This window comes from Thalia democratica, chromosome 4 (genome assembly GCF_965202585.1).
Source record: "Thalia democratica chromosome 4, ktThaDemo2.hap1.1, whole genome shotgun sequence".
Lineage (NCBI taxonomy): Eukaryota > Metazoa > Chordata > Thaliacea > Salpida > Salpidae > Thalia > Thalia democratica.
The window spans coordinates 58573789-58593899 of NC_139168.1; the positions used below are offsets into that span (position 1 = coordinate 58573789).

Genomic DNA, 20111 nt, shown 5'->3' on the forward strand with positions numbered 1-20111 from the left:
AGCGAAATTTTAGAAGATATGTTAAAAACAAAGTTACCCTTTTTTTTTTATATGCAAATATTTTAACGAGTTTCCGTAAAGTATGACAAACTATAACTTTTTTATTTTTTAGATTTTGACGAAATAGCAATTGAGGTACTTAATGTATAATTCAAGATTAGCGCAACAAATACTTTATTTAATTACAGCAAACAATTTTAAAGAATATGAAAGCTAGATTGGCGGAAACTTATTATAATTTATACTTATTATTATAAATGAAACTTATTATAGAATGATGTTTGATTTTTTTTATAACTTTTTTATGCTAAGCTTGTAAAAAAGTTCGCTAAAGTTTATATTTTGTTTGTTTATTATTAATGGACTACATTTTTATTAATTTATACTTTAGCCAACTTTAGCCAACATTAGCCAAGTTTAACTTTAGCCAAGCTACTGTTATTGTAGTTACTCATGCGGAAATTTTAGGAATTTTTTTACTTTAGCCAACTTTAGCCAGTTAAGATCACAATATAGAAACATAAACTCATGCTAGATTTTTTTCTAAATAACAGGTTAGTTTCTGAGGTTTCCAAATAGATTTTTCTTGTATTTAAATATTTTGTTCACTCTTATAAAACATATATAATATAATGGTTCTTAAGTTATTTTTATGATTTTTAATATGGTTTAGCTGTTAAAAAGTTACAGTAACCTGCCACCTAGGTTCACCCTTCCTAGGAACGCCCTTCCTAGGTTTGCCCTTCCTAGGTACGATTTTTCCAAGATTTTCATAAGAACAAATTTTAGTTTTTGTAAAAGAATTTCTTTACTACTATTTAACTAAGTTGATATTGAAATTTATTTTCTTAACATATTTCCTAATAGTTAAAGAGTGCAATGAATAAAAGTCTGTTGTGTCTATTTGTTTAAGTTATAATTTAATGCCATTTAGTAGGATTGCTACTCTAAAAATATAGTCAGTTGAAAACTGTTGTTAGGTAGTCTTTAACTAGATATAATTTGAATATTTTATTTTTGTGATTATAAGTACAAAAAAAGTTAAACTACACTGTAGTTATAATAAAAGTATTTCTACAGTGCTTTATTTTTGATATTTTAAATATGTTAATGAAGATTTCAATGAAAATATTAATCTTTTTATTTGAATTTTAAAAGTTTTTTCTGTAGTTTTATTTTCCCAGACTAGCTTTATTTTTTCCAAAGAGCTGAACCCATGGCTCACGTTAGTTTTAAATCTGAGAAAGCTCAGCACACAAGCTACTTTAATTTATAAAAAAATCAGAAATTATGATAATTGAATTATTCAAATTAACTAAACAAAAGAGAGTTTAGGTTAGTTGACAATTTTCTATGAGTTTTAATTAAATTTAATCAATAAATTATTTAAAAGATTTCAAGTATGGTGTCACGTTCAGTTTAGAGTATAAATAGTGAATAAAAACATGATGAACTTCAAGTTTTAAGTAAGACTCTTTTAAACAGTTTAACTTAGTACTTAAGACTTACTAATGCTTTTTTTTTGTTTCAGAGTTTTTTAAATTTTTTATTAAAATAATTTTTTAAGACTTAGGTAATATTTTTTTACCTTTGACTTATACAAAAGAAAATGCTAGAAGAATTCGTACATAGGATTTCTTTGTTCAGCAAACAAGCTGTTTTCGTAAACAGTGAAGTTGCACTTGTACCTTACAACAAACACCTTGTAAAAACTTATCATAGTTGGATGAATGAAGAAATGCTTAAAGCTACTTCATCAGGTTAGATAAGTTAAGTAAACCATACTTGTATATTTATTAGCACTTCAGTTTGTTTTAAATAGCTGTTAAATATATTCTATGTGCAATCAATAATTTATTATAAAAATGTAAAAAAAAATTCAAAACAATTATAATTTTTTTTGCTATAATTATCTATAAATATTTTTTTGTATTTAGTCCTCCTTGTTTCATTGCAATACAATTAATTATGCTTTATAAAAATTGTTAATTAAGATCATTATTTCTTAAAAAAAAAAAAAAAAAAAGAATTACCCTAAATTGTGTGTTTAACATTTTTGTAGCTTGAGAATAAAATATGTTTGTTTTTTGATTTTTCCAATAAAACTCTGTAAATTAAGTTTTTGAAAGTTGTTTGTCTCAATTATATCATGTTTTTTTAAAGTCTGATAATCAAAATATTGATAAAGTCTTCTAATAGTAGCTTAACTAGTTTTAAAAATATTTTAACCATTATAGCTGCAGCTGAAATATGTTTATTCTAGGCTTAAATTAGACAACAAAGTATTAAAACTACTTATAATAGTAAACTTTTTGATTGTCTGTAGTTTTGTATAAAAAAGTTAAGTGGTTTAAAAATTTTATTTTACATAAAAAACATATTTAGTGTATTTTAATGTTTTAAAGTTAATAAACATTGGACTTGCTACAACAACTTAAGTTTTTTTTTTCGTTTCAAAACTCAGGCTAATTTAGTATTTGTTAAATTTAAATAGGACACAGTATATATGTTTTTTAGTTAAAATAGTGTATTAAATTTATTAAATTTGAAATACAATTTTGAATTTATTTAATTAGCTTTAAAATTTGCTCATTTTATATTAAAATAATTATATTTTTAGATAAAACTTTAAACATGTCTTAATCATGATTTAAGTATTTCTTTTATTTTCTAAAACATTTATTTGGAGTATAAATTTATTTCTTTAATTAGTTTTAATGATAAAACTTACTCTAAGAAAGAAGTAGTTGTTCAAAAATAACTAAGGTTTAAAACAATATAATCAAAATTAAAAAGTATTCTATGGTATAAATTTTACTAAAACAGTGAAGTTGTAAAATAAAGAATTCTAAAAAGTAAGCATGCTTACTCACACAATATCTATTGGTTAAAGCCGCTAAATTTGATATAATTTGTTATTTTTAACTGTTTTTATTTATATAACTAGCCTTAATTTTTAGTGTGAAAGTCCTATAGTCAATAACTGCGAGATAAAAAGTGATCAAAACATAACTAAAAAATAAAGTGTAATAAAGAAGTATCTTCTACCTGTTTTACAGATAAAAGTTCTGCATCATACATTAAACACAACGGGCACAAATTGGTTTTAACTAGAAATAGGGATTAAGTTTTGTAGGAAATCAAATTTTGAAACCTTTTTATATATAAAATTTTAATGATTTTCAAGATTATATTTGTTAGTTTTTTTTAACTACATTAAAAATTTCTAACAAAACAAAAGCTTTCAGAATCTAAATAGTAGATCTCTACAATGTTTTTGCTTTATGCATTTTTATTATAAAAATAGGTTTATTTAAAGATTAGAATAAAATTAAGTAAGTAGATTCATATTTAATTATTTTTTTAACAGCCTGTAAATGTGTAATAGATCTTAAGTATGAAGTTTAGATATTAAAATAGTTTCTACTTAAATTATATACAAAATTATTTAAAAAAAGTTTTATAGGGTGTTTTTGAAGAAAACCTTAGCTAAAACTGTATAAAAAACTCTAAAAAAGGACTTTTGGGATTAATTGGAAATGTTTTATTATTATTTTTCAATCTAATAAATCAGGTTGTTTTAACAATATATACATATATACTCAGCTTGGGCGCAAAAAATCTTTGAGAGTTTATTAAAAAGGCAACAAAAGACATGCAAAAATTACGTATTTTTAGAAATATGATAAAAATTTCATTAAGCTACTAATTGAATTAATAGACAAAGCCTTAGAATACCTTATTAAACTATGAAACGTTCAATAAAAACTTACTCGTTTAAGTTTTTTTTAGGTTGATTTTTATTTTTAAAAAAGATTATAATATAAACCAAGTAAAAACCCTTCAAATTGCCTTGCTTTGACTGGTATAACTTTTGTTGTATACTAAATGTTTTAGTTTGGTTTGAAGCTCTAAATATTCTTAAATATTGTTTTTTTAGCCACAAGTTTTCAAATTTTTTTTTTAATTTTAATGGTGGGCCAACTTTGTAACAAAGACTAACTCATTAAAAAAAAGGTATTTTTTCTATGTTTTGATAAGTTGTAAGCTATTGTCAAGTTTATTTTTTTTAACAATCGTATTATGACTATTTATGTATCAAATAAAGCAAAATGATGTTTGACTTGGTAAGAAAAAAAATCTCTTATATGTATATATTTTTTGAATGTAGTTCAATCCAACTAGTCATTAGAATTTGTTTGTGTATGTATATTATATATATATGGCCAATAAAAAAATGTAATTTATAGCTACTTACATTTTGTAATAACTTGTAGAACCATTAACATTAAAAGAGGAGTATGAAATGCAGAATACTTGGATTAATGACACAGACAAAATCACTTTCATTTTATTAGACTTGAAAAAGTGGATGTCAAAAACAGAGCTTGACCAAGATAAAATGTAAATTCAGTTTTTTAAATTTCTAAATTTAATCTATAAATAGTTACATATTAATTTTTTAGTGTTTATGACCAAAAAATTTATAAGGATATTTATATTTTTGTCAAGAAGTATAGTAAGTATATATTATAGACACAAATTAAAATTATCGGAATATTATTTTTTTAATAGATTGTATATATTCCAAACAAATTTTGACATTTTTCAAATCATTCTCATTTAACATTTAATTTTTTATATATTTTACTTAAACTTGTAAGTTAAAATAATAAGATAAATAATTGGTTTTTTTTACAAATATATGTTTTTTTAATGTAATTATAGGGAAACTTTTTTAATAAAACCAATCATTTCATTAGAATGATTAAGAGTTTAAAAATTTAATTTTTTTTTAAAGAAATGAACACGAAGCAAACTGTACATTTGGAGACATCAACATGTTTTTAACGGAAGAAGGAGACGCAATAGAAGGAGAAGTATCGATAATGATAGCACTTAAAGAATACAGAAGAAAGGGACATGCCTCAAATATCGTCAAGTGTTTTATTAATTTATTGAGAGCTGAGTTAGGTGTTACTAATGTTAGTTTTAGTTTTTTAAACTATTTTCAAACAATTTCTTACACTTTTAAGTATTTTAAGCAAGTTTTACAAGTTATTTAACAACTTACTTTTTTCTAAAATTTATTACTTTAAATCATTCAACTTAAAAATACTTTATTCAGTTTTAACAACTAAGTTGCTTGAATTGGAAATCAATAGACCTGAGATTGTTCATCTGTGTTTATTTAATTATTAAAAAAAGAAAAACAAATCATAACAATTCGATAAATAAAACATTTATATTTGTATTAACTATTTTGAAATTCTTAAATTATCCATAGCTAATTTTATATTTATTTGAAAATAAAAAGTTCTAACCCAAACTTGTAGCTCTAGTAGATCACTTATCAACGTTGTAAAGTTTAAGATAAAAAAATGATGTATCTAACAACTAGAGAAGTTATAATTTAAATAAGTTTTTGATTTCTTAACAAATTCGTAAATTTTTCAATTTATAAAGCTTATATCGTTGATATAGAAAAATTATAGTGTATTCAATGTAGCCAATGTTATCTTTATAGAGTTAAATAGTTTTATAAAAAAGTTCTTAGTTTTAAATAAATGTTTTTTTTATCTCTATAACTGTCAAAATTTAAAGTTTTACATTGTAATCATTTTAAGGTCGTTAAGTTTAAAGCTAAATAGTGTTTCAAAATTAATCAATAATATGAGTATTGAAAATGGTTATGTTTATTATTATGACATGATTTTTCTAATACCAATTACAATCTGGTAAAGTTTGTAACTGTTTAGGTTCGAGCCAAGATAGATTTAGACAACGAAGCTAGCATTAACCTTTTCAAAAAGAAACTAAATTTTGTAGAAGAATCTATTTGTAAGCCATTTCAACAGATTACTCTTGTTCAGAGACCAACGGTTGTAAATTTTGAAAAGAATAATTTGATTAGTTATGAAAAATTTAGAAAATCTTGCTGATTCATTGATAATCTTTTACAGTTTTTGGTATCACTATTAAAGTCTTTCATCTACTAAAACTTTACAGAATAAACATAATACATTTTAAAACATTAGAATTGTACAAAACTTAAAAGAATTTGTAAAGATATATTTAGAAAATTTAAAACTTTTTTGTTTTACTGTTAGTGTTAAGAAATCACTAATAGATATTTTTGGGAACGCTAAGCTAGTATATGTAACCAAATAAGGTGTTTACTCTCATCAAGTTTAATTTACTTCGGATTATTTCTTAACAATTTATATATTTAAAAACTAATACTAGTCAGTTTTATATTACACTAGTAAATATATGTGACAATTATTTATTTTTGTTTAACTGGTAACTTATATTAATAAAAACTACACAGTCATAAAGTTTTAAGTTGTTTTACATACATTATCTAAATATAGATAGGTTATGTTTTATTTTGATAAAAAACTTTATTTAAACATCAATTTTATAATTAAAATTTAAAGCTGTATAAACTTGTTTATTAATATTATTTAGAATTTTTTAAATCTCCTTGTTTTATAACAACAACAATTGCCTTTAATAATTCACTCTTTATCATTTTAATTATCATTCAGACCAATTTAAATTATAATCAACTGTTACTCCAATATACTTATATCTTTTTACCCTATTTACAACTATTTAGATTTAAAATTTATAGTTTTCCGAAAATTTGTTTTAAATAAATGAAAAAGTATTCATCTCGTTAAGTCTTTGTGTAATTGAATTTTATTTCATTGTGCTATTTTGAAACTTTTTGAACTTCCAAATTAATTAAGGTTGTCACTTTTTGATAAATTTGTGTTTTTTGGAAGTTTTTTTAATAAGGTATCATCTGCAAAATTTAAAACTCTTAAGCTACTACTAAATTTTAAACATTATTGTGTTTTTAAAACAATAAAGGTCCTAAGACTGATCCTTGTGGTACTCATACGTCACTTTTTCACTTGTTTATTCATACCCACCAAAAAAAAAGTTCCTTCTAGCTAAATATGACTTAACTAACATTTGGATTTACCCTAATATGTCATAGCATTTTAGTTTGTTTAGAAAAATCATTCTTTCAACACTACGCAATTGTATGAAAACTTTTTTGATTATAAAAATACTTGCATTATTGTTTTGTTTATTACTATAAAATTTATTAGAAAATCGTGTGGAGTGCTAAAAAACAGCTTTTAGAAATGAAACAAGATACAATTTTTTGCTTTAATATGAATATTTTTGAATTAATTTATTATTAATTTATATAAATTTCTGTGCATAGTAAGCTATTATCTATGCCCAGTACTGTAGCATACTTAAGTGCACTTTTTTGGAACACTGGTTTTATACATGTTAAACAAAACCCTTACTATAATAAAAGTTTTTGACTTACCAATAAAAGCATGTTAAACATTAAACCGATGATATTTTCATATATAGCTAAAGTGTATTTACCTGTAATAATGATTTTAAAACATTTTTTTTTGTTAAAATATAACGAGTACAAAGTTTTTAGAATGTTTAACTATAAAATGCATAAAGTTTTTAGTTTAATTTAGTAAAATTTATATGCTTTGATAAGTTTGACGAAGTAGTTAAGTTATAAATTTACTTAAATACTTGTAGGTTTCATTAAAAAGTTCGTTAAGATTTAAGTACATCTTTTTTTCATTTCTTTTCGAAACTTTACGATAATCTTTTACAAACTAAAAATACTGATACAACTTAAAGTATTATAATTTTCGGATATAAGTATTTTAATTAATATTAATTAAATATTAATATTTTTTTTTCATTATTAAAAAAATACTGGTTGAAATAATATCAATCTTTGAACAAAATATTAAAGTTTTGTTCTGAGGTCATTCTTTTGTTTTCAAAAAATAGTCCTACCTAACTTTGTTAAATTAAAAATGTCTACAGTGAGTAGGAAAAATTTAGAAAACTGAAATTAACATAACTTAGTCTTGACTTTTAAATTTTTTGATAAAATACTGTGGCAAAACATTTCGAATCATGTTTATTTGACTGATATAGTTATGAACAACTAATTATGATATTAATAAAAAATTACAGAAGTCATTTGAAAAAAAAATCAGATAAAAAAGACAGTACAATTTACTAGAATACTGAGAGTACTTTTTTTTAGTTTTAGACAACATTATAAAGATTAGAAGTGGAGTATGCACTACGAAATGACAAGAACAAATTTAATAGTAAAAATAATTTTTGTTAACTTAATAGATAAATTTAACCAATCAAGTTTTATCAGAAAGCATCATTTTTATCTATGTATTCGATGTTATTGTTTTGATTTTTTTTAATCAGGGTCGAAAACTTGAAGTTTGAGAACGCATCAGAACTACATATAATGCTTAAACGCGATATAAATTTAAACTAAACAATAAATTAAAACAGCTAAATGAAGTGTTATTTAAAGTAAACTGAATATAAAAATTCATTCAGATCTATTTAAAGATATAATTAAGATAGAAATTAATGAATAAGTTTGTTCATAATTGTGAGTAGATTCTTTTTTTAATTCTATACAAAAACTAAAATTTTTAAATATTAAAATAAATTACTGATTTGTTAAAATATAGAGTTTGAATTTTTAAGCGTAAAAACTGCTAATGTTTTATAAAAAGCAAAACGAAGTTAGTCGAATAAAGAATGTTTGTTTTCTGGGGAAACGTTCAAATCCACCCTGTCAAATTCGATAACCGCTTACTGATCGAGGGTTAGGGGTGATAGTGATAAATAAAAAATAAAAAAATTTGAAAAAATGCTAAAAATATATAAATTAAAATAATAAATAAAGAAAATATAGAAAAAATACCGGTCGGATTTTGATAGTATACCGTTTTCTGGCGGGCATTGGTTGTTTGAATTTTAAAGATTTATTGCCTTAATTGTTTATATTTAATACTAACAAAATTATTAATTTGGTTTAAGAGTATTACAATGTTTTAGAATGTAATTTTGTCAATTCTTTAAGATAATTTTTTGCAGATTGGCAGTGTTTATTAATTTTTGAAGGAAACTACAATACATTTTAAACTGTCATTGACACATTATTGGAAAATTTTCATTATTGTTTTTTAAACTTTTAATATATAAAACGTGTTTACAATATTTTTTGCTAATTTTTAATAACAAAAGTAGTGTTTTTAAGTAAATAATAAAAACATTAGACTGGGCGCTATTAGAAGTTTTTATTAAGTGAACATTTCGGAACCATTAATTATACTAAGTTTAAAGTTTTAGATAAACAACGAGTAATTCAAAGTTAGGTATTTAACTAAGATGTTTTTGTAAACACAAGTGATAGGATTGTGTAAAAAAACGTATATGTTATTGCTTCTTACATAAACACTTTAAACGGTAGAATAAATTTGAGTAAACATGTAAAAGTATAGCATAATTTAACAGTGGTTCAAACCGTTCAAAATATAAATATTACACTAATTGATATATAAAATAAAAACTTTTGACTTAAAAATATTCTGATCTAATATTATTTAACCTTGTCATAACGACTAAAAGTTCTAAATACGCTCAGTTCAAATCTGCGCAAAATTCCCAATCGAGTCAATTCCTACCCGAATCAATTCTCACCTAATCTATTTTGCACGTCGCTTTTATACAGTCTCACTTTTGCTCAGAGAGTAATTTTTGAAAAGTATCAGTTTTGCATAGGTGTCACCTTTTTAAAAATCAAAACTTTTGTATGACTTCACTTATGCACAAATATTAAGTTTGAATGGTGACAACTTTTCACAGTTGGTATTTTTTGAGCCAGTCGTCACTTTTGCACGGTTTACTTTTTAAATTAAGATAAAACTAAACTGTAAATTTTTATCTAAATACATTAAAAAAAAGTATAATCAATCAAAGATTGTATTATCATTCAATCTAAGCTGTTTGAAATTCGATTACGTATTAATGTATAATTAAACTTAAATAAATGTTGAACTAAACTTAATATAAAACTATATTAAAATTAAATATAACTATAAGCTAATTTAAAATTATTTTAAGTAGAATAGAAAAATTTATACTGAACTTTATTCTAAAATTATACAGAGGATTCTGGGAACAAATTATTTAATATTATTTTATTTTTTTCAAACTATATTTTGCTTTTACTTTGATATTCTTTGTTTTTCTACTACCAGGTCTAAATATCCACTCTTAGTTAAACGAACTTAAAACATCATCTTATTTGAAAGAGAGTATGATAACATTTCAAGAGAGATGACAATAAAAGTAAATTATATAATACATACCATACTTAAAACTTAGTATTAATTTAAAATTTTAAAAAGATTACTCGTTTCAATAGTTCAAAAAATAAGTTTGCACAATTTTAATCTATCACATTTAAATGTTTTTTTTAAAGTTTATAAAATATGAATCACTTTGAAGGTAATACCGACTTACATCTAAAACAAAAAACTGAAAGGCACACTAGAACAAGAAACATTACAAACATTTAACAACAAATAACTTCTACATTGTGCGGCAGATTGAGCTTGTAAAAAATTTAACTATTATAATTAAGTTTTATAAAAGTGTTTACACACGCATCCTGAAGAAATGATGAAACAAAAATTGTAATTTATCTAAATTATTGCTTAAAACTGCACTTACACACGATACGGGATAAACAAGTTATAAACTAAGATATTTTTAAATATCTTTATGTTTAAAAACTTGCATGTACTACAATCTAAAATTGAGCTTTAAAAGTCTGTAAAAGTGTATTAACATACGAATTGAAGCAATTTTTTAAACTGTAATGAAATCTTAAACATTTAAAAGTAAAATTTAATAAAACTACTAAGTTGTTAAGCTAGCTAAAATAAACTAAGTTTTATATTGTTGTTTTATTTTATTAAAAAAGGAAATTTTTAATAGGACAAAATTTTTGTGTTTGATATTTAAACAATTAAGTTTCAAAGGTTAGAATATAACATCAATGTCAAAAATCCTGATTTTTCATTTTCTGCGTTTATCTATTTGTTTTACATTTTTTAAAAGCCAAGTCAAAGTCATCTTAAATCTGACTTCTATCAAAAAACTTTAAAAAATGAACTAATCAAACAATATATAATTTTATAATTTTTTTATTTTATTTTTTTACTTTTGATTAGCAATAAAAAAAGTTTAAGTTTAGTTTTTAAATAAGTTTGTTTTAATTTTAAAAGTTTTTTTGAAAAATAAGTTCAAACTTTTGTACAATATAAAGTAGAATATAATTTCAGATTTATTTAGTTTTTATTTAAGTTGACTAAATTTTTCTTTTAGTTTTAATTTAACTTCTTTATAATTGAGTATTATTTTAGTTTCAATAAGTTAAACTGTGTAAAATTGTCACCTGTGTAAAAATGACGACTAGTTCAAAAGTGACAACTAGTTCTAAATTGAACTTGTTCAGTTAGGATGTAATGCAAAAATAGATACTCGTACAAAAGTTACACTTCATGTAAAAAAGACCCCATGCAAATGTAACGATCCTTGAAAAGTGACTAATAACTTTGGTAGAATTGTTTCGGGTTGGAATTAATTCGACTGGGAATTAATCGATTGGGAGTTAATCGCCTTTGAATTGATCGGGATGGAATTGATCGGTTGGGAATTGATTCATGTTGGAATTGCGCGAATGGAATTGTGCACAAGTTTGAACTTTGATTACAACAAAAATTATATAGTTATCAGTATAACACGTCCTAGACAAGAAGTTAAACCGTATCCAAGTAGTGTGAGAGTCGATAACCGAAAGTTTTTTTCGTACTTTAGGTGCTTTGACCAAACAACAATTAAAGTCGTACTCGTACATATTACTTAAAATATTGTTTTTAAATTTTACAATATACAATGTATTTAAACAGGGAGTCGGCAGCCTTTTACAAGTAATGGCCAACTTTAGTCGTAATTTTAGTTTAAAAATACTTTTTTAACTATTTTATAAATAATGTTTTTGTTTGAAAAGTGTATCGCAGGTCGAACGTTTTTGCTTCGAGGGTCGCAGGTTGATGATGACTCGAAAAAAGTCAAAAAAGCTCTAATTAAACATTATCGAGGAACTAGGAATTCATAAAACTTATAAGAAAAGTCGTATCAACTTTTATCAAATTCTTTGGCTTAAAAAAAGAATTACGTCCTAAAACTTAAACCTTCGTGATACTGAACGCAATTATTTATTTATAAATAATCGATTGTTTACAATATAAGGTTATTACATTATTTATTTATAAATATATTTATAAAATAATCTGTTTTTTTAACTTAAGTAGTATATAACTTTTTAGTACTACATATATTATACAAAAATCTAAGACAAGATTCATTCAAAAACATCTTTTATTAAAGCAAACAACAAATAAAATCGATTTCGGCTAACACTTATCAACTACTTTTGTTGGCAACTAATTTTAAGATTAAATTTTGGGTAAATAAATAGTTAGAGGTTCATCAGAAAAAAACAATCAATTAATACTAATTAGCATAATTGAGCAAAAACTAATTAGACATTACAATTCATAAATACATATTTGAAAATAGTTGATCAGTAATTTAACTAAGATAAGCAACAATAAGAAAACAAACAATAAAACAAGCGACAAAATTCGAATAAAACTAAACAAAATTTAAAGTTTTATTCTATTCTATTCCGACTTATAACAACTTGTAAAGATTAAAATTATAAACGTTTTGTTGCTTGCACAAATTAGGTTTGAACGTTTTTATAAATAAAGATTCAAAAACTTTTAGGTGATAATCATTACGAGCTTTACTTATAATTGAAAAATTATTATCACTGTAGTTCTTTGCACAGTCTGAACTGTTTAATAAGTGTTCGGCAATCGCCGATGATCTGTTAGATGTTTTTTTTTAAACCTGTGTCCATCCAACTTCTAAGAGCTTTAAAAACATGCTGATCTCTTCTTATATGGAATCTCTGGGACGTTCTGCCGATGTACACACTGTCACAGTGGCATTTGTATTTATAAATTACTTTACTTTTTTCGAGATCGGCAGTGTGATCTTTATAAATTCCATTTAAGGGCGTTCTTGTAGCATGACTGATTCTTAATTGTACAGAATTAAAAGTGGAGTTTACTGTGTATTTCAAATTATTTTCAAAAGCAGTTGCTACTTTACCAAGATATGGCAGTCTTAAATATACAGGATATTTACTAGGACCAAATTTAACAATTTTTTAAAATTTTGAGATTATATTGTTAATTGTCTTTTTGATTATATGTGATGGATAACCAAGAGCTTCAAAAATATTTTTGATGTTATCTAATTCTTCCTTAAACAACTTTTTCGAACAAATATTTTGTGCTCTAAATACTAAACAGGATACTAAGCCAAGTTTTTGGAATAAAGGACTGTCTTAGATTTTTTATAAGTAGTATATACTTTCCTAAGTTACTAAAAATTGTTTCTACTGTAAATGGTAAATATTTTTTTAATAACTACGAACCAAATAAGCAATTTCTTATTTTCAAAGTAAGGTATAGAAAATGTTTTTAACTAGCTAGAAACTTATTTTGCATAATATTTTTGTTAGTGTTTAACAAGCTTATTTTTATGTTATTCAAAATAAGTAATTTGTTTTCTGATTACGTTATCATTTGTTTGTAATCACTGCTAAATAGCTTTGATTCTTTCTAGTAGGTATTTTATGTTTGATCCTTAGCCTTAGTTTACTTTATTTATAGAAGAAAGCTCAAATAATAATAAGTTTTTATAAAACATAAATTATTTTAAGTTATAGATAGAATTTTAAAAACATTAGACAAAAAATCTGTAAAACTTAAATAAACTATATTAAAACTAATAGAACTTGCAAAAACAATAACTATTAAGAACTTTTAGAAAGACTACTGAAAATTACAAGTGTAAAATTTGGTAGGTTATTTGTACCTTTTGGATTAAGGTAAGTTTTCATCAAATTCTATGACTAGTTTACTTAAATTTAATCCAGTTTAAACCTTATACAAAACTTTTTTATTGATATTAAGAAGGTGTTAAACTTTTATACTTATCGACCTGGTATAAAAAATTAGATCAAAAAAGCAGTCTTAAAACCTGCTGTAGCTATTAAGGCAATAAACTAAATAAAAATAAATAAAAGAAAAAATTCTATTTCAAAATTAAATCTTAAAGCAAACCCTAAACTATGGCTTTTAATCATTGTTTAACGAAGTAAAATAAATTATTTAGAGGATGAAGTAGATAAAATAATTAAAACTTTTTTTTTAATAATTACATTTTTTTAAATTGTTGAAAAAAACTATTATATATTTTTGAAACATTATTGATGCAAAAGCATTCGTGAAAGTATGACATAATTGCGTGTCTGTTTTTATACTGCATTACTTTATTTCAAATAAATAATATTTAAAGTTTTCTAAAAATCAACAGATTTTGTCTAGAAAATTTATAAACTAGTTCTAAAAAAAATTCTAATCAAAAAATTTATAGCTTCAAACTAGTCAGCACTTTTAGAACTTAAAAAAAAAATCGTTAAAAAGGTTAATAATTCTTTTGTGTAAAGGTATATTAAGAAATTCTATAATATAATAGATTCAAAATATTAAATAGCAATTTCTTAATTAAATTACTGATAAAGATTGAAGTGAAAATGTCTTAATTAGTATTTTTATTATACACATAATAAACGACTTTAGTGTATTTTTTGGTACTTGTTTACGTAAGTATACAGTTCTAGTTGAATTTATAGGTATAAAATATATTCACAAGCGTGAACTTGACTTAATAGGATTTTTTTTAACCAAACTTTAAAACCAATTATTTTCAATTTAATTAATGCTAACTTGGATTTTTTTTTATTCTAAAGAACGTTCTTTTGCTTAGCTTTTCACAATAAGTTTCATCGAACTTGGGTTTTACTTTTGTAGTATGGCCCCTTTAAAAAGTTATTGTTTTTTTGCATTTTTTTACTTTGAAACGTTTTTCTTCAAAATTTTTTTTTTATTATTGACATACTTATTAAATTGGGTTTTAAGACGTTATTAATTTTTTCTTTCAAAATTTTTTTATAACATATGCTTAAATAAATTATTCAGAAAATTTCCAAATTTGCACAGTTTTGGTTTTTTTCTTTACATGGTTTTATAGAAAAAAAAAGTTTTTTTTAATAAATTTAATTTTATCATACTTATATAATTAAGTTTTATAACGTTATTATATTTTTTTCCAACTTATTATTATTTTTCAACTATATGACCAATAATATATTCTTAGTATTTGATCAAGAAATCCCTCAAATTACTTTTTTTACAAAAAAATTAATAACGTCTTAAAACCCAATTTAATGAGTATTTTTATTTAAAAAAAAAAAAAATAATATTTTTTGAGAAAAAACTGCAAAAAAAAACAATAAACTTTTAAGGGGCCCCACTACAAAAGTAAAACCCAAAATTGATGAAAATTATAGTGAAAAGCTAAGGAAAATAACTCTCTTTAGAATAAAGAAAAAAAGTTGCAAGTTAGCATTAAATCAATTGAAAATAATTGGTTTTAAAAGTTTAGTAAAAAAAAAACTGCAATAAAAAGCCATTCCAGTCAAGTTCACGCTCGTAATATATTCATAGTTATTAAATTAAAACATAAAAAAAAATATTTTGTTGTCTAAAAGCACATAGGTCTTAAGTTATTTATTCTCCTTGTTAAGTTTTTCTAAACTAATTGTCATATTGTCTTGTGTTCTTCTTTAGAAGCATGTTTTTTTTTCTTATATGTTTTGTTTTTATAATTGTAAAAGTTAAAAAAAATAATAACTCTTTATTTTAGGATGTAACGCCTCTGGCTTAAAATTAAATTCAGCAAAAGAGTTTTCTCTAATTAGGGTTTTTTTTATTAATTTGTTAACTTTGCCGCCTTAGATTGGAATAATGAGATTTGCAAAAAGCTCAAGCTGAACTTCCTGGTGCTAAATTGTGAGTATTGTCATTAATCTATTATTTTCTAGTTCCGTCTCTTAAATTGAAATTTCTAAATTAGTTAAATTGAAGTTAATTTTACTGTGGTTTGCATAAATTTGAATAAACTCTGCTGTTGATAAAATAAAATTGTAGTTAATTGTACTTTTGATTTTGCATAAATTTAAATAACTAAACTTTGGTGTTAATAGATCATTATATTGAAATTATCTGTAAATTGGTTATACAAAATTGAATAAATAAGCTTTGTTGTGGATAATTAGTTAAGAAGCAAGCTGCTTTTTGGTGCTCTTAATAATCTCTGAAATTTACAAACCAAATTTGATTAATCTAAATATCTAAATATCTAAAATATCTAAAATATCTAAATATCTAAAATATCTAAATTTAATTAAATAACTAGTGGGCCATACCTAACTATTATATAGTATATAGTGGGTATAGCATAATGAGTAATAGAGCCAAGCCCACCAAAAAGGATAGTATGTTCTCTAAAGAGGACATACATCATACCTTAGACAAGGTCAACAACCCCGAAACTCGCTGTAGCCAGCGAAACATTGACAGAGGAATCAATAAAAGGGGTGTTGACCCACACTCTTCGCGCCGTAGCCAACCTGGTCCATCAGAGCAACCACAACCTTCGTGCGAAAGATATGGTGACCACGACGTGATTGAACACGCTTTAATTGATACACAGAGTTTAGAAATCAGTGCCGAGATTGACATGAACATAGGAAGGGATCAGTCAGGAATTAACCAAAAGGAGGAAGAACCCCAGGCAGCAATGGGCAGTTATCAACAACCTAGAGACCAGCCTAATCCAAGTGGTCTGCCAAGACAAAGCTACCCACCCCAACAAAATTCTACACCTAGCAACTATGGGCCTCCACCAAGGGTGACAGGACCACCTAGCAACAGCTCCATTCCTCCAGCAAGAACCTCACCCTTGACACTCCAACAACAACTCCAACCTACTAACTTAAACATGGACTATTCCCTCCAAAACAACAGGAGACCCCCTATTCAAGTGCCACCTCAAGAACTGAGTGCTGAGGAGTTAGTACAGGGGGTCAAAGATTTGAAGGGACAAATTCGAAGGGCTAAACTTCTAGAGGAATTTCGAAAATTACAAGAAGAATTACATGAATTGAGAAGTCTAAATCCATTCACAAGGACAAATCACGACATCTCAACTCAGGTTAGACAGAATACATACATGGATCCTCAAATCCAGGTTCCCCACCAGGTTTCACACACCTCAAAGGCTCAAGACCTACCAAGGAGCCAGGTGATATCTCCGCCTCATGCAAAAAACGAGCTCCCAAACTCTCCGCAGTGAGAGGGAGAGTGATTGGGGCTACACTATCTCACACCCAAGCTGTCCAGTTTGTAAATAAAACCGCCCCACGACAGCAACCCCCATCTCAACCGAGACCAACCAGAAATGCCTCAAACTGCACTATAAGTCATCCAGGAAATGAAGTGTCCACACCTTCAAACAAACCGAAGATGACTTTTCATATAAAGCAAACAGCCTCACGTAGTGCAGCAGAAACACCTGATGAGAACCAAAGTTCTGAGCAAACACAGCCAGCATCACCAGGGCCAGCGTCAACGGTCAGCGCCGCCGAAGCCAGCACCTCCACGACAAGCGCCAACGATCCGAGCTACCTTAGCCAGCACCACAACGGGCAGTCCCAACGGTCAGCGCAAACACAGCCAGCATCACCAGGGCCAGCGTCAACGGTCAGCGCCGCCGAAGCCAGCACCTCCACGACAAGCGCCAACGATCCGAGCTACCTTAGCCAGCACCACAACGGGCAGTCCCAACGGTCAGCGCAAACACAGCCAGCATCACCAGGGCCAGCGTCAACGGTCAGCGCCACCGAAGCCAGCACCTCCACGACAAGCGCCAACGATCCGAGCTACCTTAGCCAGCACCACAACGGGCAGTCCCAACGGTCAGCGCAACCGCAGCCAGAACCACAACAAAAATCTCTCGACACTACCAATCACAACAAAGATAAAAGTGTAGAAAAATGGACATTTCAACTGAATAAATTCCCTGCACCCAAACTGAAGAACCTCCCTCAGGGCCTACTATTTGTAGCGGATTCAAACACAAATGTCATCTTTTTGGTTGACAGCGGATCCGAAATTTCAATCCTGCCGAAGGAATTGACTAACGGTATAGACAAATATTTTCCTAAACAAAGTAGAACCATCCAAGGGTTGTGTAACAAAACAACCCACCCTATTGGTAGCGCGGATGTCGAACTTCAATTGGGGAATTTAGAACCCATCAACCACTCGTTCTGGGTTACTCAAGAATCACGCCACTTTGGCATTATTGGCATGGACCTGTTAAGAAAGAACGAACTAGCGATCCTGCCATCTACCTCTCAACTATGCAAGATGGGGTCAAACGAATCAGCTAGACTGTTCGCACCTGCTGAGTTGCCCACCCCTATAGTCGCTTCAGTAAACCACATCAATCTGGGTGGTAAGAATACGACTCCGTTAGAAGAAAAATGCAAAAGACTATTAATGGACTTCCCTGAAATTACCAGGAAGCCAACCTACCACGCAAAGCCAAAACACAACTACGAGCTCGAGATAATATTGGATAATTACAAGCCTGCCATGGTCAAAGCCAGGAGACCTGGTGTTTTTTTGTACAAGCATAGAAAGATATTTGGTATTTTTTAGATGAATACTACTTAAGGGCTTATTCAAATAAGCAACAGTTGATTTTCACTGATTGTTTTGTACAACACCTAGAAGCTGCTTGCATTTTTTATATTATTGTTAAATGACTTAACTTTAAGAATTTTTTTAATTTTAAAATTTATGGGGTTTTTGATTTTATATTTATTTGTACAACCATTAAAAATTGGTATCTTATAGACATGTATTTTTTTTTTGTAATTATCTTAGCTAAAATAGGTACTGTGTGATATTTTATATAAAAATCTAAAATTTTCTATATTGCATTGTTTTTTGGTTGTCTCCTGTTTAGCACTGGGAAAGCTTGCCAAGCAAATTGTAAAAATCATGGCTCAGTAACTTTCACTCATTTAGTTTGGTGGGGTAAGTCGAACTGCCACACCCCCAGAGACCTCAGAATGAACCATTCTAATAGGAACAGACTGCCACTACGTACAGCAGAATTGTAGTGACGATGTCGATTCTTATGGAAATGCATACATGGCAGCACACCTTCGAATGCCATGGGGGGCAATGCCAACCCGTCTGCTGATGATGTCAAGCAGACCCTCAAATCCGTTGGCGTTGATGACGATGGTGAACAACGCCAGGTCGCCAGCGATTAATTCGCGGAGAAGGACGTCAGTGGAGCCAAACTTCCCGCCAGAGTTCCGGGAGAACCGCTACAAGAAGAGCGGCCGCAGCTGGAGCAACCAGAGAAGAGGAGGAGAAGGCGAGTAAGAAGAGGCCGAGCCTCAACCTCCAGTGTAAGAGTAAGGAACCATCATCATGAACGGTAAACACTGACTTTTAAACAAACTTTTGACTCATGATTGTAATTAGGAACTTGTAAATTTATATTTTAAAAAAGTCTTTTCTTTACAATTTCTTTAGAATTTCTTTTTTATTTTGTTAAAAAAAGCATTTTTACCACACTTAAAAAGTGTCTTAAGCATTTACTACATTTAAATACTTATAGTTTTAATTTTACTTTAAAAATAGCTAGTAGAGTGTTTAAATCCAGATTTTGAATTAGCTCAAAAATGTTGTTATATGCAAGTACCTTTTAGCACATAAAGTTGATGATCATAAGTATCTCTTAAAATATTATTTCTGATTATTACATGTAAATTAAAAAAAGAAAGTTATAAACTTATGTTGCATGCTTATATATCTCTAAGTTGAGCGCTCTAGTGTATAATGGTTTTAACCTTGACTATATTTAAAGTTTTTTTCAGTTTAACAAACGTTTAACACCTTAAAACTATTGTTTATCTAAAAACCCCAAGTTAAAATTCTAAAAATATTTAATAAGAGGGGAAAATGTAACGCCTCTGGCTTAAAATTAAATTCAGCAAAAGAGTTTTCTCTAATTAGGGTTTTTTTTATTAATTTGTTAACTTTGCCGCCTTAGATTGGAATAATGAGATTTGCAAAAAGCTCAAGCTGAACTTCCTGGTG

At 26.7% G+C, this 20111-nt stretch overlaps 1 protein-coding gene across 1 annotated transcript; it reads left to right on the forward strand.

The window, feature by feature from the left end:
* Positions 1-1536: 1536 nt before the first annotated feature.
* On the forward strand, positions 1537-6541 carry LOC145834836 (alpha/beta-tubulin-N-acetyltransferase 9-like). The gene is made up of 4 exons (XM_082942351.1): positions 1537-1760; positions 4278-4404; positions 4802-4985; positions 5760-6541. Exons 1-4 carry the CDS (start codon positions 1610-1612, stop codon positions 5940-5942), a joined length of 645 nt encoding a protein of 214 aa, XP_082798477.1. The 5' UTR covers positions 1537-1609; the 3' UTR covers positions 5943-6541.
* The last annotated feature ends 13570 nt before the right edge of the window (positions 6542-20111 follow it).

Coding starts and splice junctions, on each gene's coding strand:
- LOC145834836 (XM_082942351.1), top strand. CDS start 1,610: ATGCTAGAAGAATTCGTACATAGGATTTCTTTGTTCAGCAAACAAGCT. Junction 1,761..4,277: donor GCTTAAAGCTACTTCATCAG/GTTAGATAAGTT, acceptor AATAACTTGTAG/AACCATTAACATTAAAAGAG. Junction 4,405..4,801: donor GAGCTTGACCAAGATAAAAT/GTAAATTCAGTT, acceptor TTTTTTTTAAAG/AAATGAACACGAAGCAAACT.